A 26,318-nucleotide genomic window follows, 5' to 3' on the forward strand; every position below is an offset into this window, starting at 1 on the left:
AGGACAGATTCACATAACAATGTTTGCATATGTAATGATATATCACAATGCTATCCCACAAATACTTGATTTCAATGCATAGTACACTGTACCACCATTCAGAACAGTTTCCTTTGAAGTCTGAATGTCAGACTTTGAATGCCAGCTCCGGCTCTGCCATTTACTGTTGGACTTTGAGTAAGTGTTTTTTTTTTCTTAAATCTTTCCATATCTGTCTCTTTACATTAAAATGGGTTGTTATGAAGATTATTTGAGAGAAAATAGCTTTCAACTTAGAATTTTATATCCACACTAAAGCATTATTCAAGAATAAGGCTAAAATAAGGACATTTATCACATCAAAGCAAAATTAGAAAATATAGTTTATTATTCATGTACTCTTGTGAAAGAATTTATAAAGGATGTACTTCAGTAAGAAGGAAATTGAACCCAGAAGGAGGGTATTAGGTACAAGGAGAAATAGGAAACAAAGAAAATGGTAAACTGGTAATCCAAAAAGACATTGACAGTATAATTATAATGACTTATTTGCAGGCATTACAAATAAGGTGGAATTGAAATATCAATAATACACGAATGTATTCATGTATTATTGAATGAATAAGAGTCCCAAGTTCCCTGTATTATTTGGAAGAGGGTAGTGGATTAAACAAACTTTCCTTGTTTAAATTTTCAAGAGTAATCACTAAAATAAAATAAACGGAATGTAGAACTTCTAAATTAGTAAAAGGAAAAAAGAAAATGAAGAAAATGCAATCACATGAGAGAAGGCAAGACAGTAGAAGAAAGCAATAGAAAAAGCAGGGTAGAGAATACAAGAGAATATAGAAAAAATAAATCCAAATGTAACAGTCATCAGAATAAGTGGAAACTGTCTAGACTCTCTAGTTAAAGGCAAAGATCATCAGAATGCATTGGAAAATATAATCTATCTGTCTTCCTGTTTTAGGAGAAATAGCTAACCTGTAAGGATATATGAATGTTAAAAATGATGGAAAGATATATTGGAAAAAAAACACAAGAAAGTCAATGTAGCATAATAATATCAGACATTAGAGATTATAAAATTGAAAAACATTAATTAGGAATGAAAAGGATTAATACCTTGATAAAAGAAATAATTCATGAGGCAGATATAACGATTCTAAACATATAGGCACTTGATAATATGTGCTCAAAGTGTACTGAACAAGGAGAAATAGACAAATCCATAGTAGTAGGTTTTATTTGAATGACATAGGAATTAAGCTTAATGGAAATGAACAGAATTCCTATTATTGTCTAATAGGAACCCAGAAACAGACTCATAAGACATATGTAAACAGTGTATCATAGAAGCGTCATTGCTAATCTAAAGGAAAATAACTCATATGTAAAGTATTAAATCTCTGCCTGGTACCACACACAAAGTACTTGAATATGAACCAGCAGCAATTTAAAATTTACAGATTTATGGAAGAATGTCTTTATATACACAAGGAAAAAGGATTTCTTAAATAAGACATTTTGCAACTGATTTTCTACAGCAAAAGATGCCATAAACAAAGTGTAAAGATATACTGTAGTCAGAGAGAATATATTTGCAACTCAAAGCAACAAATATTTGGTACCTACTATTAACACAGAACTCCAAATCAATGAGAAAAAGACAAATAATGAAAAGAAAAACCAGAAAAGATACGAATATGCAGTTCAAAGAAGAGGGATGTTTAGTGAATGATAAACACATAAATAGATGTTCAGACAGGACTGTTTTACTCCTAATTTATTTGCTTTTCATAACAACTCTATCAAAGAGTCATGTCCGGTCCTCTTGGGAACTGTGAATAACAAAATGTCTTCTCAGAAGTCATCATCTCCTGATTTGTTGGCTTTACTGTACCTCAAATTTTCTATTAACGCAGTATATTTTAAAACAGAAGGGGAAGGGGGAGAAAGTAGTGTGTGTGTATGTGTATTTCAGGCAGAGAAAATAGTTCATATATGAAGATCTTGAGGTTAGAGAGAGTGTTGAGAGTGAAGAAACTGAAAGCAGTCTAGTGGGACTGGTGAGTAAAGAACAAAGTGGAAAGTGGTAAAAGACTAGCTCAGAAATAGAGATGGTAGGAGAAAATGCAATATAGGGAGGTTTAGTAAAGTTTTGTTTTATATATATATTCTCAAGGAAACATATATATATATGTATGAAGAATACATGTATCTTTGATGCATATATATTATACATATACACATAATTCTTATTTATATATGATATTTGATATATCATAAGGGTAAGGAGTGACCATTAGAAGAATTTTAACTAAGCGAATAATATGTTTAGCTTCTTGTTTCAAAAACTCTTTCTTTCTGCTGTAGAATGTGGAGTGGAGCAAGATTGGAGGAAAGGAAACTCATCAGGAGGCTGTGGGTAGTCCAGGAGAGAGATGGTTGAGGTTACTGTGTTAGAAGTTATGGCTCTTAGACATATGTAAGAAATAGAATTGTGGAGATTAGATGATTGGATGTGTGGGTTGAAAGGGAGGCAGGAATTAAAGATAACTTTTATATTTCTTGCTTGAGTAACTATTTGAAGGTGACACCATTAACAGAGGCAGGCAACACTAGAAGAGTAACATATTTGGTCGGAGAGAGATGCTAGGTTCAGGTCTGGACATATGAAAGTTGAATGGTCTGCAAGATATCCATATAATGATATCAAGTACATAGCTGTGTATATTCGTGTCTAGAGATGAGAAAAGTAGACTGGCCTGAAGATGCAACTTTGAGAATATTAGCATATAGGCAGCAGTGAAGCCCCTGAAAGCAGTAAGTGGGAAGTAAACAAAAAGAGAAAAATGCAGATGGCGCATTCAGTTCTACCACTATTGTGAACTGGTGACTGGAACAGAGACTTTACCACGAAAGTGCTAAGATGAATCTGCACGGAACTGACTGAAATACATTTTGGAAAATACTCTTCCCATGTATTCTTCTTACTCCTTGAATTCCTCAGCATATCTTATCTGACCAGAGCTCTATACTTCTGGGTACTTAAGTAGTGACTCTACTGAGAAAAAGAAAAATTAATTTTCTTGTGTAGTTAGTGTTTGAGAAAGAATTAGTATAACTTATCTCTCTTCTGAAGAACTTTTGTATGTTACTTGATGGATTGAGCAATGTGGACATTTGGGGCATTAGTGGTAGGGTCCATAAGAGTAGCTGTTTTAGTTGGGAGAGCTATCACATCACATCACAAGGATAGGTCCATATTCAGCTAAAGTAGGAACAGCAAATAACTAGCATGTATGCTGCAACTTCCCCTATTATTAATTCATGACAGACATGTCTGGATTTGGCCACAGCACCCTTTATATTAATAGTATTCCAGGCAGACAAAAACCAAAAAGCTGCTTTTGATGTTGGCTTAGTGGTCTGATCTTGGATGAGCATGCCCAGGACATTGCACTGCACATCTCTTGGGGCATTGTTTACATGGACTGCATTGTGAACAGTATCTCCAGTATTTATATAATATAATAGCCCTGTTACTGTACCTTCACCCAACCATCTCTCTACCCTTTCCTCCTTTTCCTGCCAAGAACTGAAGCAATGTGTTTATTTACATTAGTAGGTATATAGACCATATGTGGCATGTTTTGTTTTTGTTTTGGCATTGTTTAAAGCTGCCCATGATACTATTTTCATGATACTGCAACACATTGTGTGAACATCTCATTCACTCTCCATGCTGTGAACAAAGTCAAACGCACCAAATTGTATCTATGCTTATATATGTTTGGATGTAGTTTTACTCACCTCAGTTTGGCAACATGAGCTCTGACGAACTGATTTCTTAAATTTGACTCTCTGAATGTTTTAGAAATCTGTAGAAAGAAAGGAAAAAACCTCTCTAATTACAGTCTTTCTCTCCTTCCTCTTTCTACCCTAACTTGCAACATAGAACTGTATTAATGAGGAACAGAGACTAAAGTTTTGAGTTCAGTTCTGTTTAGTTCAGTTCCATCTCAGAACACATGGGATCGATTAAGTCAGGTTATGTAGCCTTCTGATGCAGTGCCTGTTTCTTCATTTATTACACAAAGATAGTAATGGACAAGATACTCTTCACTAGAAGCCATTCTAAACATAGCAGATGTTTTACTCAATGAGAGCCCATGTTATGTGATTTGTTGGCTGTTCCCAAGGTGGGTTGGGCCAACACTAGGGGAGTCCACTGATGCAGTGTGTGATCCTGCAACAACTGTTCTTAAATGGGTAAAACTAGATTAAAATGAACAGCAATGGAGAGCTTTATGAAAAAAGAAGAGAAGTAATCTTGATCTTTTTCTTGTTTCTGATTAATGCCTAAGCAAGCATCATAGGTTATTTTTAGCATCAATTGGTATTTTTTGAATTAACCTTAACTTTCCCATTTTATTATTGCTCAGTGCCAGCAAGGACGGTCTTCTTGAGGTATAACATTTAGCTTCACAGTGAACTAGCAGTTGTTCTGTGACTGGAATAGTTACCCCCAAGATGTGGGTGAGATGTACTGAACTTTCATAATGGGGAGTAGATTCCATTGGCTTGTACTGTGAGATTGTACCAGGTGTAGGTGAACATGAAAAGGTGAAGATGGGGAAATTAAGTTGCATGCTGAATATTATATTAAGCCAGGATTTGAAGCCAACTGGTCTTGAATTGTAAAGTTTATGCAATGTCTATTGCATCATGTTATATCTTATTTTTTCAATATCTGTTCCGTTAAGCTGATATCGCACCAACCAGTTGTTAGACAAAATGATAAAATTTTTTCTTTCTAGAGGCTTTAAACATTTTTAAGAATTATGAGGCTATTAGTTTTAGCAAAATAATTTATATTTCTTTTTTAAAAATTCAAGAAATATTAGTATTAAGAAGAAAGCAAAAAGTCACTCAAAATTTTATGATCTAAATCTATAGAATTATAGAATCAGTCATTTGGTGAGCTATATTCTAGTTAACTATGTAGAAGGGTGGATTTTAATGTTTACTACTGTGGTATATTGTAGGAGGTATTTTGATAAACTGATCTAGCTTTAATTTTACTTGACTGTAACAGAAGTAAAAGGAACTGAACCTAAAACTTAAGGAATTGCTAAAATTTGGGTAAACATTTCTTGTAATTATATTTTAATTCATGATCTGGTATTGCACTGACACAAGCTAGACTGGACCAAAGTGCTAAAAATCCACTTTAATTGTTACATTTTTGTTATGTGGAAAATATTGTGAGGACTAAGATAATAAGCCTAAGAAAAGCAAGTTAATTAATTGATTGATATCCATATATAGGGATAAAAGAAGAAGGCTATGGATAAGATCCCATATTTCACAGAGTGGGTGAAAATTCTAAACTCTTTCAGAGGAACTTGACAAACACTTGGTAGAAAATCAGTGAACAGTTGCTTGAAGAGGAAGCCAATAGTATAGTGGAAAGGGCAGTAGACAGGACACAGAGGTAAGTTAGTTTGTTATGAGAACTTGAATGAATCTTGTAACCTTTCTTCCTCTCGATTTCTTCAGAAGTGATCTGTACATAGTTGGCTACTGCAGCTCTCAGAGGCTACACATCTGCTTCCTTTACCTGCAACCTTTTGGCCTTTTCCCTCCCTTCAAAATTAGTACTTGTTTAATGGGTCAGATGAGTTTACTTTCACACTTCTTTGATTTTGTAACCTGTACTATTGACCCTTTTATTACAAGGGACAAAAATCAAAAAAACAATGAAAAGAATTATTTTATATTTCTCTCCTGATTAAGGGTGGTAATTGTATCTTTGAATTTTATAGTAGTCTAGAATCCTCAAACCTCAGTAATATTCATGGAAAAAAAAAAGCTTCAGTGGTGGAGTGAATAACACATGCAAAGTCCTGAGGTGGGAATAAGTAGATTGTGTTTAAGGCCAGTGCAGTTGTTTTACAGAAAGCAAGGAGGCTAGAATGATAGAAAGGCCAGACCATGAAAGTCTTGCATTTGGTCTTTAACATAAATAATGGGAAGTCACTGAAATGTTTTAAACAAGAGGACAGTAAAGTCAGATACTGCATATGGCTAATCAATTTTAGGTACAAAATAATCCAAATTACTTATGGTGCTATTTTAGTACTTCACTGTAGAAGTGATGGCTTAGATGGACGTGGTGGTAGCAGATATGGAGAGAAATGAATGGATTTGAGGGAAATACAGGAGATAAAACCTATAGTGGCTGGTAATGGATGGGATATTTGGAATGACAGAGTAGTTTGTCAAGGATGAATTTGGAAAACTGAAAACAGTATTGTCATTATGGGGATAGGATTATTGGAAGAAGGCTAGTATGGCATGGGGAGATCATGAATTTGATTTGGGGGCGTAATATACTTGAGATGCTTTTAAAACAGCCAAGTTGAGATATTAAGCTGACATTTAAGTGAAAAGGTCTGAAGTACAGAGGAAAAGTTTGGGCTGGAAACAGAATGAGTCATTAGTTTGTAAGTGTTGGCAGAAGTAATGGTTATGGGTGAGATCATCTAGAGATAGAAAACAGTGTGAAATAATAGGAGGCTGTAGGTCAAAGCATTGAGGAATTTCAACATTTAATGTCAGTATAGAGGAGGATGAGCCTATAAAGGACACAGAGATAAAGGAGTGGCCAGAGAAGTAGGTTAAGAAAAGCAGGTGAATAGGTGGCCTGGATACCTTGCATGAAACTCATATAACCATGGAATTTTTGAGTTAGAATGTACTATAAAATCATCTAGCCCAGTGATTTTATTTTACTAATGAATAAACTGAAGACCAGAAAGGAGAAGTGAAGTGCTCAATATGATAGATGTTTCTGGGACTATTCCACCACTCATTAAGTATAACAGTGTTGACTATGGGACAAGGATCATGATGGTACTCATGTTACCACTGGTAAATGGTATGATTCTTGGATTTGAAGTCAGGAGACCTTGGTTTGAATTTTAGATCGACTGCTTTCCAGTTGAATAGCCTTCGACATGTTTCTTAATCTCACAATCTTTACCCATCTATAAAAATAATATGCCCATTATGAATTGAAGTTTAGATAATATACGTAAAACTCCTTTGTAAACTATAAAGCACTATATTAGAGTATTATTCATACAATGATTTAGATGTTCAAAGTGTTCTGCAGAAGGATGAATAAATGAGATTAACTATGGAAATCATACATCAGAAAAATTTTAAGGGGAATCTTTGTCTACCATATGTTTAAATATAAATCTACAGTCCTCTAAATAGCTTGATACTGGTACAGGCAAAGATGAATCAGTAGAAGAGAGGAGAGTACAGAAAAAAGAAAAGGAGGAATTTAGTGGATTTAGGCACAACAGAGAAATCCATTCCCCTATTTAATGTATTGTTTTGGTACCACTGCCTAGCTATTTTAGGGGAAAAAGCAGAATCTGTACTTTATTACAAAATAAATTACAGATGAATCAAGATAAAATTATAAAAACTGAAATGATAAAATTACAAAAAAGAAAATGTGAGTGAACATTTTAAAAAGTATTTGGAGTGGAGAAAGCCATTTTTAACCTGGCACAAAAGTGAGAAATCATGCAAAGATTGATAATTTGGGCTACATTAAAAGTTAAATCTATTTGGCATTTAAAAAATCCCTAGATTATAAACAAGTTGGAAAGTCAAATCACATATTAGAGAAATATTTGCAACATGGATGACAGGAAAATTTTAACAAGAAAAGAGAAGTCAAAAGATAAGTCATCGTATGTACCCATTTCATATGATGTAACAAAAATGACACTTTCCCTCTATGGTCTTCCTCCCTAAAACCCAGAACTCCAGTCTAACTGTAAGATAAACTGTCAGAAAACCCACAGCTGTGGGACATGGTACAAAAACACCTTAGCAGTACTCCTCAAAATTGTCAAGGTTATCAAAAATGAGAAAAATCTGAGGAACTATTATAGTCTCCAAAAGCCTAAGGAGACATGACAAGTAAATGTAATTTGGTATTCTGGATGGGATCATGAAACAGAAAAGAATATAAAGTAAAAACAAAAGAAATCTGAATAAAATATGGAATTGGTTAATAACAATGTATTAACATTGGTTCATTAATTGCAATAAATATACTATCATAATGTAAGATTTTAATAATAGAGGAAACTATGGATGTAATATATATGAGAACTCTATATTACCTTTGCAACTTTTCTATAATTCTAAAATGCTTCTAAAGTAACATCTTTATTAAAATCAAAGAAAAAAATTAAAAATCTCTAGAGAGAAACAAAAAATGCATAAGCCCTATGTTCTGATAATTCTACTTCTGGGGATACATCCCAAAAATGTAATCACTCAGGTGTGCAAGCATATATCAACAAGACTGGTTATCAGAATATTTGATACAATAGTGAAAAACTAGAAACAATTTAAATGTCGATCAACAGAAGACTGGTTAAATAAAATGTTATACAACTGCACACTATAATACTGTTTAGTTATTTTAAATGACATATTTCTTAATTCATTGATATTTATATACCTCTGTGGCACATTTGTGAGAGAAAAGTAGTAATAAACAAGAATGTATAGTCTGATTCCATTGACAGAAAATTATGTCTTTGTGCATGTATGATTATGTAGTTTGCATAGAAAGGCACTTGGAACATCAAAATATTAATAGTGGATATAGCTGAGTATTGAGATTTTGTGCATATTTCTTTCTTTATATTTCTTGAATGCCCTGAATTTTCTACATTTTTGCATTATCTTTATAAGAGAGAAAATACTAAAATTATTTTCATTTTGATGACAGGGTTTACATATACATTATGATTTACTTTATAGACCATTTTTGAGACTAATTCAATAATAACAAATCGTATAAAATTTTGTCTTTGGGGATTGTATTCTAAAGACTTACTATCTTCCAAAGGTGCTGGTAGTGCTTTTCAAAATAAATTTATTTATTTCAAGTTTTTTGCATTGCTGAATATATGTTATATGTTATGCTTTAAGCTGTTTCTTTCCAAATTTGGCAATTTTACATGCGCTATATGAAGGATGAGCTGACCTGTCTGATCTTTCTGGCGGGAACTGAGTGATCTCTTTAGGGCCAAGGACGTCTCTGGCATCTTGCTATAATGACAAATAGCTGAGTTCTAATTCCCTATAATAAAGCTGAGATTCTCAATATGAACACTTTCAGTTTGCTCCCTTTATTAAACTGGGTACACAGTTGAAACTTTACAAGATGTTTTTGTATGGTTATGAGAACTTCGTTATGAATAACTGTCCTCAGACTGGCCTCCTGAGATATATATCTCCAGTGGCTTCTTGAAGAAATTGAAGAAAGTCCATTGGTTTGAAGTCTGAGCAGTGGGATCTCATGACACAAATGATGAAACTAAATATTCCTATTGATTTTTTAAAGAACAGATTGGGAAGAGAAGGTAGGAAGTTGGGGAGGTGGATTGCTTTGGTAGGCCTAAAACAGAAGCTTTATCTGCATTTCCCCATTTTCTGGAATACTTCCTATTCAAGCTTTTAACCCGTTGGCTTTCTTCTGGACCACTATAATGAGCTTCTAACTAGTCTTACTGTGTGCAGGCTCTTCTCTTTATAATCTAATTTTTACATCTCTGAACACAAATCTGTCAGAGCCTGTTACCATCATGTTGCCTCTAGTGCAAGACTTTTTGTCTGCAAAATAAAGCTCAATCTTGTTGGCTAAGCACATTCTCTTCTCTTTGCCTTGGCTCATGGTTTAGCTGTAGTGTGCCCTACTCATCCCTATAGCCAGCCAGAAAAGTCGTCTTTTGTAAGAAGCTGTCAGTGGTCTCCATGGCTGGATATAATTTATCTTTTCACCACAAACTCACATCTGTGTTGCTATCTTGCCACATACTAAATATCTTGGGTTATAAATATCTGTAGGTGTGTTTCATCTCCCGTGTTAGACTAAGCTCCACAAGGGCAGGATCCAGCATCTACTCCACTTTTTGTATGTCTACGGCATTTGGCAGGATTGATGCTTGATAAATGTTTATTGAAGAAACAGGAGGAATATATGTATGTATATGGATGGCTGAAACATTATGTTGTACACCAGATATGGACACATTGTAAGCTGACCATATACTTCAATCAAAAAATAATAAAGAATAAAAATTAAAAACTTACCATAGATTCAATTCTTCCACAGAAATTTCTATATTTCTGTGTAACTGGTGAACTTAACTCATCACTGTATTCAACATTTAGGATTTTAAAGCTGCTATGGTAAAAATAAGATTTTTGATCTATAAAACAAAGAAAAGTCAGAATCATTCTCACATTGCTACGTAATCTTTATACAGGATTACAAGAGGTTATATTATACAATTAAAAATTTTTCTTTCCTTGAAAGAAAGAAAACTCTAAACAATATAAATGTAACTATAAAAAAATTATTTTTCAGTTTTTGAAAAGATTGGCAAAGCTGAAACTTGAAAGTATATGAAAATCAGAACAGTATTATTTGAGAAATTAAATTGTTCAGAAGTATAATTTTCATTCTTACTATATTTTAGGGAGATTTGTGATTGCAGATTTGTTTATGTAAGAAATATTAATGTCTATAATATGCTATTATTCGTTTATTATTAAGGAGTAACCCAAAGTAATTCTGAATAGTTCAAAAATTATTTCAAATGCTATCCTTTTCAAAGGAGTTAGTATCTTGTTAGTAGTTTTTTGGACTAATCTACAAAATAACTCTTTTGACAAGATATCTAATCTGGTTGTCCAGTGTGAATTATTTTCATGAAAACAGGGTCTTCCAAAGGTTATATTAAGCTGTGGAAGGAAATAAAAATCTCTAAACATACTTATACACCTCTTTGAAACATTATGAACATGGATATAACATAATCTCTTAGGCAAAAATCCCTGCTTCCTTTTGAACATTCATATACGTAATTTATGCAGAGAAGTATCTCAGAGAAAGAGTTGAGGATCCTGGGGAAAGAGTAGTGTGGTCCGTTGTGGCAGAAGTATGTCTTTCTAATACTGTAAGTGGTCACTGGGATACACTTTGAAGATGACTTACTTAGGCTCCTTGCTTTGTGTTTGTGTGACAACACAGTGTCATTAAAAGTGAAAATTCATTAGTTTAATCTGAAACTTGATATTTGTTTTTCCTGCCTCTGTAATTCACCTTAGACATAGTTGACTCCAGGTGATTTGATAGCAAAATGTAGTCAAAAACAAAATTAAGCCACAACTTCCAAAGTGGATTGACTGAAAAGATTATTCCTAGTTACTGCAATAAATAAATTTCTTCTTGTTCAGTCTCCATACTCACACATACCCTTATGCCCTCACAGCCCCCACCCCAGTGATTTAAATGATTTAACAGGATTATAGCTGAAATTAAAAAAAAAAAAAACTCAAAAGTATATTTTCAGGTTAAAAAAACAGGTTATAACATAGATTATCTAGTGAAACTTGACACATTATATCTACATTAAAACATCTGGAAGAATATTTACTGAGATACTAGGTTAAGTTGTTTGTGAATGAGCAGGGCATATGCATTCTTTATACTGTTTCTTGTCTATGTTTCCTAGTTATTATGACATAATAAAAATTAAAATAAGACAAAAAAGAACAGAACCCTTTTTAAAGTTTGTTTTTTACCCCTTGCTACTTCTAAACTGCAAATTCATCTCCTGTCATAACTGTCCTGCTCCTAAGATTGTTTTCAGGAGACGGGGCATGAATTAATGAATACTTAGGTACATCCAACTTCTAGATGTTGAAACTTAAGTTTCTTTGTAATATTTTATTTTTACAACTTTATCAGGTTATTAAATGAAGAAGGAAATCATATTAATGAAAAACAATATGAACTAACTCTAGCATCATGAAAGTATTGAGAGTTTTTTTTCCCTTGGCTAGAATAATTCTTGCCTGGGTAATAATGTTGTTTAGTATACTAAAAAAAAAAAAAAAAAAAAAAAAGCACCCCCCCCCAAAAAAAGAGAAGAGAAAAAATGCTGAATTAGAGAAAATATAGACATGAGCATATATTTTTAGAGGTATATAAGAAACATAATTATCTTATATTAAGAAATAAAAGTGGCAATAAAAGAGAGAATGCCAGACTTTTAATCTGAAGGTATATTTAGTTAATTCATTTGAAAAGTGGTACTTCCAGTCTTCTGGTACTTACCAAAAGCAAAAAAGTAGACAAGTAGACCTATGATCAATGCCAGGATCACCACCACTGCGATGACAACAAAACACACTATGAATGGGTTCAGGGATCTTGAGGCCGATGGCACCCGTGCTGGCCTTAGAAAGGGGAAGAAAATCGGAGGCCACTCATTTCACTTAGAGAATCCATCATTTTAGTGCTCATGATCATTTTCTGCCTTCCTAAGCCTCTTAGCTTGCACGTGGCTCTATTTATAGAAAAGTGACTGGTTTTTGATAGGAATATTGTTTTGAAAATGAGACGGAACTGAATAACACTCTCCTTAATGTTTTTTCTTTCCAATTTTTTTCAGCACTAAAATGTTGACATTTAGGTAGTTTGATAGAAGAATAAGTGAATCTGACCTGTGGTATGCAATTGCTTTTCCTTCTTCTGCCAGTTGATGAAGTTCTCAAGAATAATAATAACTCTTTTCTATTTTACTACAACTTCTTCCAAGACCCTATGTTGGACACTGCTATAGTAAGCTCCCTTATCTGGGCACCATCCCCAGGGATGTGCTGAAGAGGGATCATTTTGAGTAGAGAGAGGGGTGGATGGAGTCAGAACAGTAGCATTTCCCACTGTACTATTCTCCATATTATTAAAATAGAGATATGGCCAGAGGCTGAGAGCTGAGATTCAGGAGAGTAGCAGGCACCTGAAATGAATTAGAACTATACCAGCAGCAGAGGATTTGTGTGATTTATCATTTTTTTTCACCCATGGATTCATCAATATCAGTGTAAGCCAATAGATTTATACTAACACAGTGTCTGGTATTACATTTGGCATATAACCTAGGCACTGTTTTCTTCACTGCCTCCCTCCCCACCACCGCACACACTCACACTGGAGAGGTCACCGGAAGAGCTGAGTGTGAATTCCTATTTTATCCCTTGTTTGCTTGGAGATCTTATTGTCATTTATCTAAGACTTTCTTCATCTGAAAATGGGAATAATACCTGCCTCACAAGGCTGTTTTGAAAATCAGTGAGGTTATGTTAGGTGTATAAAGTATATATTTCTATTAAATAGGTTATCCACTAAGCTGTGAGAGCCTTGAGGATAAAGATTCTATTCATGTGTATGTTTCTGACACTTTGTAGGGTGCCTGGCATATATAGGGGGTTCATAGATTTATGATATTTATAAATATTTATTGCATGTGTTAATTCCTGGGTGTGTTTTAGTTTTAAAAGCCTTAACAGAGCTAAAAAGCAGTTACATTTGGCCAGAATATAGTCTGGTTTTCATTTCTCTTATTTGTTTTGTTAGCATTCTCGTGTAAGTGTGAAGGGAATGCCATCAGATTCCGAGACTTTTAGGTTTCACAGCAGGGTCACCTGGTGGTGTTTGGGCTCTAACTGACTCATACCCTGATGAAAAGGCACTTCCTGGTATTTTACATAGTACTACCTGCACATTGTAAGTTATGTCTCTGAGACCAGTATCATTGCAGAAGTTATTAGAGGTAGATGTAGACTTGCCAACTTTCAATTTTGTTGAATAAACATATTAAAAATTACAAAAATTGACCTTGCTCAAACATTATTGTTTAATAAAAGGGCTTTTAAATATATAAAAGTAGGAAGGACTTAATCTCAGAATAACAAAAAAGATGTTGTTTAGCTTTAGCTTAGTGATGTCTTTTTATTACATTGCTCTTAAAATTCATTTTGCTAATGACTAGTGAAAACTGACTTTTACTGGTCCAGAGTCCAGCATTTGGGAATGACTACTGTAGTGATTTTCTTATAGGAGAAAATTGGCACCTTGACATTTGCTGACTTTTTGATCCTCAGTTTACACTTGTGTTTCCTTATGGGTTTGTTGTACCAATGACATGTGGTTACAATTGCTGTGTTTGGCATTGTAAATTTAGTAAATGTCAGTGGTGCTGAGCAGTAGGAGAGCCAGAAAAAGGCAGAATTGGAGGAAAGCCAACTCAAATAAGTTGCATATTGATTGATTCTCCATCTCAATAACCAGGAAACTGACTGTATTTCCAGAAATGAGCAGAAGTGTCAAGATTTATGAGTGATAGATTGAGAAGTTCCTAAAAACCAAAGATAAGTTGGAAGTCAACCACCCTCTGTCCCCCCAAAAAACAACAAAGGCTAGAGTCAGCATATGCTTTAGCTTGGATAAGCCTCCCATGAGAATGACTTTAGTGCCAATTTTGCTTTAGTTCACGGAAAGCATCTTAAACTCAATGCCTGAAAAACATCATGAGACATATGACTCAATGAACAAAGGGTGTGGACCTCAGATTACCTTAATCTCACAAGCCGTAATTAATTACATAAGAATGGGTTGCTCCACCCTATAGAAACAGCTGAAGAAATATCTGCTCTCTTGGTAGTAGTGCAACTTGTCATTGAACCTCTGTATGTGGCTGATTATAAAGCTTATGCCAACATGCACTAAATTGTGTGTAGTATTTACTTTGCAATCTACTAGAGAAAATATATTTGCTAATGCTGTCCGAATTTTGACTCATATGCAATGGAAACCTGCAAGCAGATACTTTGCTTTTAAAGCAGGACTCTGACCAATGAAATTCTTAGTGCTTGCATTTAAATAGCAAAACAGATACGCAGTTGTGATATTTTTAACCAGCTTCCCCCTCTTTCTTACTCTCTTTCATTGACTTGGAAAATTACATGAATGTTGGAAAACTTATTCTATACTTTCATTATGAGAGCCTAAGTGTCAGACACTGTGCAGGTATATTGCCAGTCTTCATATTAGCCATAATGTAGGTATTATGATACCTGCTTGAAAGATAGGAAAACTGAAGCTCAGAGAGTAAATAACTCATAATTTCTCAGGAGTGACAGATTTGGAAATGGAAATCAGGGTGGTTAGAATCAAGGAATGTGGACTTCCTCTGACATACACTTCCTCCCTCACACTACAAGAGATGGAAAAGCTTTGGGACTCCTATCTCTCCTGATATCACTTGGAGGAGGCTAAGAAAATCAACATCTGTTGAGAGCTTTATTAAACTGAATGCTCAGATTTTGTCCTTACACATATTAAATATGCAATAAAATAATTGTTGATTTAATTTTGATTTGAAAGTACACCTTACATTAATATATCATATTTATGTACAAATACATGTTAATTTCTGCCATTGGCACATAGTTACAAATATATGGTTGTGGATTAATAGAACCACTTGCCAATAACTTTCCATTATTTGCAAGAATAGAGGAAAACAGTGACAGGGTAATTGCAAATTCAATTGTATATAATATGTATGTATATAGAGGACTTCTAAACAATTTTGTGTCCACTTAAATAAGATATCAGGTATGATAATAAAGATTTGGCCCATGGTTGTTTTCCCGTGATATGCATTCTTCCTTGATGATCCCATACTATGCCATAGTTTCAGCAAGCATTTAATAAGGTAATATTTCCTAAGATACATCTTCAGCTCAGACCTCGTTTTTGAGCTCCACACCATCATTTCCAATTATGCATTGGACATCTTATGGATGTCCTAAAACCTCCTTAAATACAACAGTTCAGTTCAAAACTGAACTTGCTGTCTTTTTCTCCACCCTGTACTCATGCTTCCCTATTTCTACTATTGATAAATGTCACCACCATCTACCTGGTACCTTAAGTTAAAGACCCAGTAATTAGCTGTACCTGCTCCCTCTTGGTAACTTCCCACATTTAAGAGGTCATCAGTAGATTCTTTTCCTACTGTCTAAATCTCTCTGTCCATTCTGCCTATCTCTTTCTTAATTCTGGCTGCTATCATCTTGCTTGTATTACAAGAAAGGCCTCTTAACTGATCTCCCTTCTTCCATTAACTAGTCAGTTCATTCAAGAGCTATTTGGTGAGTGACTGCAGTGTTCTAGGCAAAATTTAATTGCTGGGAATACAATGAAAAGAAACAGTCATAGCAATCCTCATGGTGTCGGGAGAGAAATGTGTAAGATAAGTAAGTAAAATAAAGGGAACAAAAAAGCAGAGAGGTGGGGAAGGGGGTGTGTATGGGGGTGCTAAAAATTTAGATTGAGTGACCAGCCTTGTTGAGGAGGTGACATTTGAGTAAAGACTAGAAGGAGTTGAGTGAGCAAGCCATGAAAATATCAGGGGGAGAATTATCTAGGCAGATGAACAGCAGTTTGAAAGCCCTGAGCCAGGAGCTCATGCAGTAAGTTTGAGGACCAGCAAGAGAGGCAGCTGAACTGGAGTGGAGTGAGAAAGTCAGGGGTGGCGGGCACTGAAGGAAAATGAGGGCAGAAAGATAAGAAACTAGGAGTTAGCAGCTCGGGAAAGATCACTTAGGGCTTTGCATGTAAGGACGTCGGTCTTTATTTTGAGTGAGACAAGTCTTAGAGGGTATTGAACAAAAGATTAACATCAGATCTATTTCTTTAGTAGGATCACTCTGGGCACTTTGCAGGGAGTAGTGGCCCTGGGATGCAGTGGGAGACCACTTAGGAGATTATTAAATAATTTAAGTGAGAGATGATGGTAGTTTAGACAAGGGTGGTAGCAATGGAGGTGGTGAGAAGTGGTCAGAGTCTGGGTATATTTTGCATTTAGACCCTAGAGGATTTGCTGGTGATTCACTTATGAGATATGGGGAAAAGAGGAATCGACTGAATTAAAGGTTTTTGCTTCTTTCCAATCAATTCTTTACAATTCTTCTAGGGATTTTAAAAATGTAAATCTTAGAATCTGGCATCCTCCCCTTCTGATACTTCATTTGAAATTTATCTATTGCTCATCAAAGTTCTCAGATGGCATCCAAACTTTCCAGGGCACTTAAGGCTAATCAAATCACATCTGCAATTTCAACTTCTGCCACATTCTCACTTGCCACCTAACCCCAGCCAGATCAAATGTCACAGCCGCTTCTGTGTGTGCTGTCTTTTGCCTGGAAACTTTCATATCTCAGCTGCCTGGATACTTCTCATTTTATCCTTGAAATAATTCAAACATCTTTAATTTCCCACTAGGTAGTTAACTTTTTCTCCCCTTGCTGCCCCTCATCTGATTTCATAATGCTCAGTGATGTTCTATTATAATCCTTATCCCTTCATGTGCCTGCATCCACATCTGGACTGTGGCTCCTGAAAGATGGAGATGCATCTTGTCTGCCAGGATATGCCCCATTCCTAGCACAGAACCCATTACAGAGTCCGTATCAGGCATTGCTATGGAAAAGTTGATGAATGGCTCTGCAAAAATGGGTTTAAAATAATTTTACTATTGTTTGGAGGGACTTTATATAGGATTGTGTGCCATGCATTCTTACTTTAAACACTGAAAAAAATACAGATCAGAGAATAATCTTTGCCATCTATCGGGTGCTTACCGTGTACCTGGCTGAACTTTTTTACATCATTTAATTTAATCCCTGTTTAGAAACCCTGGTTTACAGATAATGAATGAGAAGCCTAGTTACTTAGCTAGTAAGAGAGTTGGAATGCGAATCCAGGTCTGTCAAGCTCAAACTGCAAGTGGCCACTTCAGATAGCAGGAAGTTTTCTGTTAATTATCATGTTGTTATTATTAATTTCTATCACATTTACTACCTTATTGTTGATACTAAGAAATGGAAAGTTCAAAAATATTTCTACAGACCTTGTATTGCAGGATACACAAACACACATACTTGAGTATGTATGTGTTTACATTATAAATTGGAGTTATGAAGAATATGAGAAATGTTTCCAAAGTAGAGGGACTTACTCTGTTTAAATACCTTTCATTAACTCTAGGTGGTTGTCATGAGGCAGGCAATAGAGACTATCCATTTCAATGATTTAATTTTTTAAGTTGAGGATCACTTTGTTCAAGTTCTCAAAAAGCTTGGAAGCTCAGTGATATAAAATAGATGAAAATAGAGTAGCTTCTCTCTTTGAATTTGAGTTGTGGGAAAGGGATCCTTTCCTATTTCCAGCAAATCACTGATCTACTCCAATACTTTATTTATCTATTTCTTAAGGTTTTTGTTGTTGTTGTTGTTCTTGATAACCTTAAGTATATTCTAAAAGAAAAGAGAGACACAGGATTATTCAGGAATGCACAGCTGGATGATTGCAGAGTCAGTGCCATAGTTTTAAGGATTCTTGAATATATTTGTTTTATTAAACCATAATGCATTCTGAAAACTCCGGGTTTATATGGAAGATAAAATTCTTATCCTTGAATCACAAACCCACAATATTTTGTATGTGTGTACCTTTGGAATGCACTGCATGACTTTCTTTTAACTCAATGATTTATTTTCCAATTTAATTTTGTCTTGGGTAGCATTTAAATAAGTTTCCATTCCTTGAGGATATAAATCCCTTTATACCAGTTGAGGATACAGAGACTGGGCAAATGGTAAGGGACCTGAACAAGACTATGCTATACTTTTTTGATTACTAGGAAAAGAACTTCTCTGGGAGACAGAGACAATTATAAAAGGGTGTTCTTTGGGCTGCGTGCAGCTCTACTCTGGGGCACACAGCTTGGCAGGCAGCATAGGTGCCATCTTGGCTTTCAGTCTCCCTCTGAGCCAAGCATTTTTGTACACTGCACAAACTGCACAACTGTCCACAACAGGCATGAAATGATGTGTCAGAGTTCTGGAATCTGCTACTTGTGGGGAAAGCCAATCTAGGATTCAAATTCTTCTCATAAAATTTGCAAATTGATATGGACAAATGACTAGTAGGTATGTATGTAAGCATGTGCGTATGTATATATGCATGTAGTTGTTGAGTTGGGGGTTCATGATGGTTCAGGAGAACCTGCTGCCAGGGAAGCCAAGAGTGTGAGCTCAGTTACTTCACAGGCTAGTTTAGTTCTTCTTTTCCTAGGACTCAGGCTGTACCTGGAACTCAGGCTCTTTCTAACAGATCTAGGCCACAGAAACAACCCCATGAGAGGGTGAGGCCACAATAAGACAAATCCATCCTTACTGCTAGGAGAAAAATAAATTCCTTTCCTATGATGCTCTATTCATACTTTGTCTAATTTGTTCTAAACCCTAAGGGATCATTTTCATATACTGGAAGTTTATGGGCATTCTTTCTCCAATTTATTGTTAAATCTTTGAAATATATTTTAAGATGCTTTGCAGCAATTACTTGATTAAATTTTTTTACTGGGTTGTAGTGTTTGAGGATATATCTTAGGCAGTATTAAACAATTATTAGAGAAGGGAAAAATGATAGGTTATGCTTCATCACAGTATATCAAAGTTTAATTTATTTGGACCTAGTGACATTGAAAAATTGTTCCAGTTTTGTAATATGTTCTTTATTAATAATGTTCACTTTATATTTCTGCAATAAGTAAGGAAGTTAAAAATGATCATTTTTTTCTTTTTGAGATATCCTTCATTCTAATATCAGTCATGTTTCTGAAAAGAAGGATCTGATATATAAAAGATTGTTTTAATTGACTTTAAACTTCTGAGCATAGTGTTTAATTCTTGCATTGTAAAAGACTTTTCTAAGAGGATGTGGAAACAGAAGTGGAGTTAGGAGGTGTGGATTCAGATACTCTGTCAAATCTAAGCTGTGAGATCTCACGTAAATCATAACTTTTCCAAACTCTAGTTGCCTTGTTTTAAAAATGGACAAAACAATACCTTCCTTATCCAAAAAGATCCAAATAAAATGTATATGACACTTGTTTGTAAATTCTGAAAAAGTTTTCCTGAATTTAAGGAATTATTGTAGCGACAACTAGGAAATATACTAGAAAAGACTCAAGAACTAAAGATTGTTATACCAGTAGCTGTTGAGTAATCATAAATGAGTCCTTCAAACAGCATGGAGTCTCAGTTCCCTAGCTATATAATGGTGATAACAATACTCACCACACAGAATTTTGTGAGAATTAAAACATAATATTTATGCTATATAAATTGTAAAGTGCTAAAGAAGCAGTTTAGAGTAAGATGAAATTCTTTTCATTAATCAGTTTAATCTTATATATTACCCTGTTTATATTTAATCTATCATCAAGAGAACAAAGTGCACTTCGTTCAAAATACTCAATTTTTCCTATTTACTTATTCTAGTCCTTTTTTTTTAACCTAGTCCACACTTTTTCAGCTTACTTTATACACATTTTTTTTCAAAGATGACTTCTAATTTATATCTTTAGTTGTAACATTTATTATGCACTCCGGTTTCTTCCAACTTAACACCTGGGTGTTATCACACAGATACTTTACACCAAAGGGCACATGTCCACAGCTGCCTCCATTGAGGTACTTTTTGCAGTAGAGAAAAATTAATATTAGTTTTCTACTCTTCTCCTGTAATCATTAATTTCTTTACTTAGAAATATTAGATTTACATGCCTATTATTTTGCTAGACATGCAAAAATAAATAAGATAAAATTCCTTAAGTAACTTTAGAGTGATAGGTAAAAAGTGCCACATAAGCACTCCAAATGTTACAGAAATTGAGAGGTCAGAGAAGTAACTTTTGGTTAAAGGATGGAGGGACTGTTAGGAATCTTCATGGAACATGTAGCATGTGAGCTATACTTTGCAGGACGGGTAGAACTTCTGAGTAGATGAAAAAACAGAAACAAAAGAGATGAAAAGTGCAAAGTGTGCTTGGAGAACGATAATTGGCCTTGTAGGCAAGTAAGTGGAAAATAATCTGGAAAAATAAAATCAATTGAGATTATAGAAGACATTAAATATGTTGGATTTAGAGTCTTTGCTTTAGAGCAAAGGACATGACTGAGGGTTTGGATTTATAGATTTGAGGATTTATAGATTTCATAAAGGATTTTATAGATTTCATAAAGAACTTCCCATTATTATAGCCTTAGGTATTCAGTAGTAAGTAAAAGCACTTGGCATTGTGAAAATCAGTGTGTGTATATATAATTTAGGCAGTTATCAATTAATATTTACTAAATACATATAATCACCCATTGTTCTAAGTGAAATAATTTTATATATGAGACTAAAAATGCATTGAACCATGACCCAGGGAAAATGAACTTTTATTGTGGCTTACAAGTAGAAAAGAAAGAAATACAAACTTTCATTTATACTTCTTTTACTAGCCTACACTTAAAAGAGGCATGAATAGTCTAATGAATGAAACAATATAGAAACTACTCATGCTGGGTGCTTAATTATTTAAACAGCTGACTGTTTAATAGAGTAGAAGTGGTCTTTCAGTAGCTGATTGTTTTGGGTACTTATGGCATCATATAATGAGACCAAGGTCAAAGGTTTCATTTTAGGTAGATTTTCCCAAGTAGTTCATAGCTATAGGCTAAGCCTTTGTTCTTATTTGCTATTCTGCAAATTTACTTATTTGCTATTTTGCAAATGTTTCTTTCTTCCTTATGCAGCCTGAACTAAGCAGTTTTTCTCAAATTTATACGAGCAAAGAAACATTTATTTGTGAAATACTTAACATTTTGAGGAACACAATGTTCCTGAAACTCAGTGAAGAATATGCTCCTCTGTGAGTTCTAACTTACCCAAGGCACTGTTTCTGCAGGAGAGGAATGGAAAATCTATTGCACACCCAGTTTAGATGGCATTCTCATTCGTATTTAAATACGCAAAGATACCTCTTGCTGTTCCTCTCTCTCCATTTTGGATACTTGGGAAGTATCCAAACTTGTAGCTGTTTAGTGCAGTTGCAGTTGTTCATTTCAGTACTTCTTAAATTTTAATATATATATGAATTTAAAAATGCAGATTTACATTGAGTGAATCTGGGGTTAGGCTCAAGATTCTGCATTTCCAGCAAGCTCCCAGGTGATGCTGATGCTATTGGTCCAAGGACCACACTTTGTGTAACAAAGATTTTTGGATACAGTTAGATCAGAGTAGCTCTGAGACAGAACAGGATGATATTATTGAAGGCATACTAGTTTCTTCTGTTTCCTAGACTCCAGGTACATAGACAGCCCTCTTCTGGTATAAGATCGTCATGAAATGTTCAAAACCTTAACTAACTGCTTTGTTAAAATATACTGACCCTAATACATATTTGTTTTCTATAGGAAATAAATGTGTGAAGGATTTAGGGGCCCTTACTCCTAGCTCAGTGTGACTTAATGTAAATTGAAAGTATCAGGGTATTTCCTGTTGCATTGTTTCTACAAAATGTATCCCAGTGAGGTGAGGGATTTGGTATATCACACCCTGGAGAAGCACAAGGCGGCACTTATTGCCCCAGATGAGTTCATCCTCCAATATTTGATTTTATTATTATATATAGACTCAAGTACTTAAAAATTCTAACAGTTACCAAGGAGATGATCCTATTTAATTTGTATAGAAAGATATATACCAGGTTTTAAAACATTGTTTACTTAGGGAGGGGTGCAGGGAAGGAGGAAAGGAGGTGCTGTGAATAATGGGGTAGGAGAACAAAAAGACAAATACATTATTAAATACACAAGTTAAATAAAAATCTGTTAGTAAAGAGTCTCAGCAAGAAAGACATTTCAGCGCAAATTGGGTGAAATAAGTTAGTGGGCATGATAGAGTAGAGAATCCAAAAATTTCTTGGGATTATTCTCCCAGTGCTACTAGTAAGGGTTATTACTAGTAACTTGGGAGGAGTGGAGACTGAAATCAGAACCCCATATGTATTTATCTTGGATAATTCTGTTTAACTATATCCAGCAAATGATAATTGTTCTCACAGAAAGAGTAGCTTCTAATGAATCATGGACCAAACCCAAGATTAGTTGTTTCAGATGCTATTGAGTAATACTTAGTTTCATCAGTATATTTTTAAAAACAGCATCTTGTACTCAGTCCCTTCTGAACTGAATCCTAGTGGCTTCTTGCCCAGATTTTCTAAAGAAGCAGAAGAAAGAATTGAGATTCTCAGTATCATTTTTCTATAATGACTTTGTGTCATAATGGAATGAGCAGAGTTCCAAGGTCAATAGCTTTAATATTTTTGAAGCCTACACAATAGAATGTATTCCTCAGAGCTCAGGAAAAATATTGTAGATACCTTTTATCTTGGGAAGAAATATGCACAATGGCAGGGTGGGTGGTGGGGAAACAGTGTTGAAGGGATCAGAAAAGCTACTTGACATTAGACAAATCACTTCTCTGGATTTGAGTTTTCCCCTTTGTCACTTAATGAAGAATGAGTGAATTTCCTTATCACCTTCACGCTGCTCTTTTCTTTCCTTGCTTCACATGGATGGTTCCTTCTTATTTCCACGACCACTCTATGAGGTAGATTCTCTTACCTCTACTACACACTTTCAACTTTTGTAAACACTTTATTCCCTTAAGAATGTCTGTCTTACATGTTCCTTATGCATGTCCCTATCCTGACATCACCCTCCTCCCCTCTGCAGCAAACTAAGCTCCATGAGAGAGGCAGCAGTTGAGAGCACAGACTTTGAAGCTGGACTAAGGATTCAAATTCTGCTTTTGCCTTCTACTTGCTGTGTGAATCTGGGAAGTTACCTTACTTCTCCTCATTTCCTTATCTGAAAAATGGAGGTAACAGTAGTATCTACCTTCAGGCTGTAGTGAAGATAAATGACTTAAAAACTTATTAATACAACTGAAATATTGTCTGACACCTGACCCTGTGTCAGTGTGTGGTCAGTCAAGCAAATGAGGGCAGGGACTGATTGTGATTGGTTCTCCACTGTATCTCCTGAAGTTTTTGATGGTCTGTTTTAAGTGTATCTGTACAGTGAGAGGATGGATTAGATGATGGAAGTGAGGCCCTGTCTACTCTGTGAACATTTCCATGGTTCTAACATGGGAATGAAGAGCTGAACACATAAGGCATTCCTTTCTGTCTCCTGAACAAATGTATCTATAATCACTGTTTTTTCTGTTTTTATATACTATTCCTATGAAATACTAGTCCTGTTGGGAGGATTGAATTTTTAATTGCTGTACAAGTAATATAGAAAGAGTACATTACTATAATGATAATCATAAATTTTGTAATCAGACAGACACAGTGTGACTCTGGGCAAGTGACAAAACCTCTCTGAACCTTAGTTTCCTCATTCTTAAAATGGGGATAATAACATGCATCAGAATGGGGTGAGAATTAAATGAGGTGCTGTTTGTAAAGTACTTAGAACTCTGGCTTATAGTCAATAAATGGTAAATTCTACATTCCTCTTTTAGGTAGAACCCAGCTCTAGCTGCTAATACCATTCTTTTGTAATGGCCTTTTGTAAGAGCAATAACAATTCTGCAGAATCACAGAATGTTACCTGTGGAAGGGAACTTCAGGAATATCCACTCCATCTTACCCTTTATGCAGATGAATAAACTGATCTAAAGAGAGATTAAGTAGTGGTACAGAGGTATCTCTTGATTTTTCATCTGTGATCTTTTTTTGAGGTCTTATTAATTTTTTTTGCAACTCGGGACGTGGTGGACACTCTATTAACACTGTTTATTAAATGAATGGTGGAAAAATCAATAGATAATTGAGTTCTCTTTACACTATTTTGCTGGGCACTGGGGACATTTTTAAAAAATGGCCAAAAAATTATCCTGCTTTAAGGCATTCATGAGTTTCTGAAGGAGGATAAGGTGAAACCTATTAGCAGCATTTCACACCCTTGACTATTCCTCTTTATTGAAATAGTCTCTTTCTGTTGTTTTTCATGATTTGACACATCTTTTTATCCTTCTGATGCCCTTTGCTGGTTGCTTCTCTTCTATTCAACCTTAAGAGTCTGCTGCTCCATGCTCTGTCTTGGGTGTTCACTTTTCTCTCTAGTTGATTTCATTTAATCAACTTTAATTACCATCTAAGCTAACAGTTCTCAAGCTTTTCTGTGTGTAAAAATCGATTGAAAAGTTTATAAAAATGAAAATTCCTGCATCCAACACTCAGACTGTTCAGTAGATCTGGTCTTGCTGCTCAAAAATTTGCATTTTTAACAAGTGCCCTAGGGGATCCAGATAGAAATAAACCAGATATTACACTGTGAGAAATGCTGATCTATATATGATTTTGAGACTGAAATGTTCAACTGCATCTTTCACATATCCCCACTTGATGTTTAGAACGCAACATTTCCAAAGCAGAATTGTCTTCTCCCTTCTAACACTGACAACCTCTCTCTGCCCCATCAGATAGACTTTTTTTTTTGACATTTTCTTTTTTAGTAAATGATACCTACATCCACCAAGTTATTCATGTGGAAACCCTGAAAATCATGATTGATTTCTCTCTCATCCCTCACATCCAATTGAGTGTCAAGTTGCATCCTTTTTACCTCTTAGATATGTCACAAGTTTTGTCACAACTCCCAGCACTTTTGTTGGAGCCATATTCATTCCATTTCTGAAATACGGAACTAGCCTCAAGCTGGTCTCCCTTCATCGATGGGTATCTCCCCCTCTCCACAGTGATCATTCTCTAGAGAGAGTCAGAATGATCTTTTTAAAATTCTAATATAATAATGTCTCTGCCTTTGTCAAATCTTTGTTTTTCATTTCGCTTAGAATATAATCCCAGCTCTTTAATATGGCTTTCAGAGACTGGTATGATCAGTTTCCTGCCTGCATTTAATTTTTGCTTAAATAATACTTCCTCAGAGAAGCCTTCCATAAACTCCTAGATAGTTTACTATAATACTTATTTTTGTATCATCTTATTAAACAAATCAAAATGAAATCACATATTTTCATTTTAATCATTGATATGGTTGCTCCTGACAAGGAAGATTGTGATTTTCAGTAAAAACTACCTTTTGCTCTGCTAAGATTTCCATAGAATAAATGTGTTCAATGACAGTTGCTTCCATTCATCTTAATTAATCAGAGTCCCTAAACTTCTTTTCATAGTGCTTGTCACAAGTAGAATTAAATAGATACTTACTTGTTTAATTTTTTTAGTGCCTGCCTTCCCAATAAATGACATGAAAACAGAGTCTAGGCCTTTCTGTTCCATTTCTGTATGTCTAGCACTGAAAACAACAACTCACAAAAATTAGGCACTCAAAAAGTGGATTTTTTTCATTGGATGAATAACATAAATGAATTAAATAAAGCATAAGAAATAATACAATAATTATCACAAAAGAGGTATAAATAAATTGTTTGGGTATGT

At 34.8% G+C, this 26,318-nt stretch overlaps 1 protein-coding gene across 1 annotated transcript in view; it reads right to left on the reverse strand.

Annotated features, from left to right (window-relative positions):
* The window catches only part of TMPRSS11D (transmembrane serine protease 11D), a 40,908-nt gene extending 15,319 nt beyond the window's left edge, over positions 1-25,589 (reverse strand). Inside the window, exons 1-4 of the mRNA XM_064489273.1 lie at positions 25,483-25,589; positions 12,212-12,333; positions 10,180-10,298; positions 3,796-3,863 (exon numbers count right to left, since the gene is read on the reverse strand). Coding sequence (XP_064345343.1) covers positions 3,796-3,863; positions 10,180-10,298; positions 12,212-12,333; positions 25,483-25,589 — 416 coding nt within the window. The remainder of the gene's footprint in view (positions 1-3,795; positions 3,864-10,179; positions 10,299-12,211; positions 12,334-25,482) is intronic.
* Between the last annotated feature and the right edge of the window lie 729 nt (positions 25,590-26,318).

Source organism: Camelus dromedarius, chromosome 1, assembly GCF_036321535.1.
Source record: "Camelus dromedarius isolate mCamDro1 chromosome 1, mCamDro1.pat, whole genome shotgun sequence".
Taxonomy (NCBI): domain Eukaryota; kingdom Metazoa; phylum Chordata; class Mammalia; order Artiodactyla; family Camelidae; genus Camelus; species Camelus dromedarius.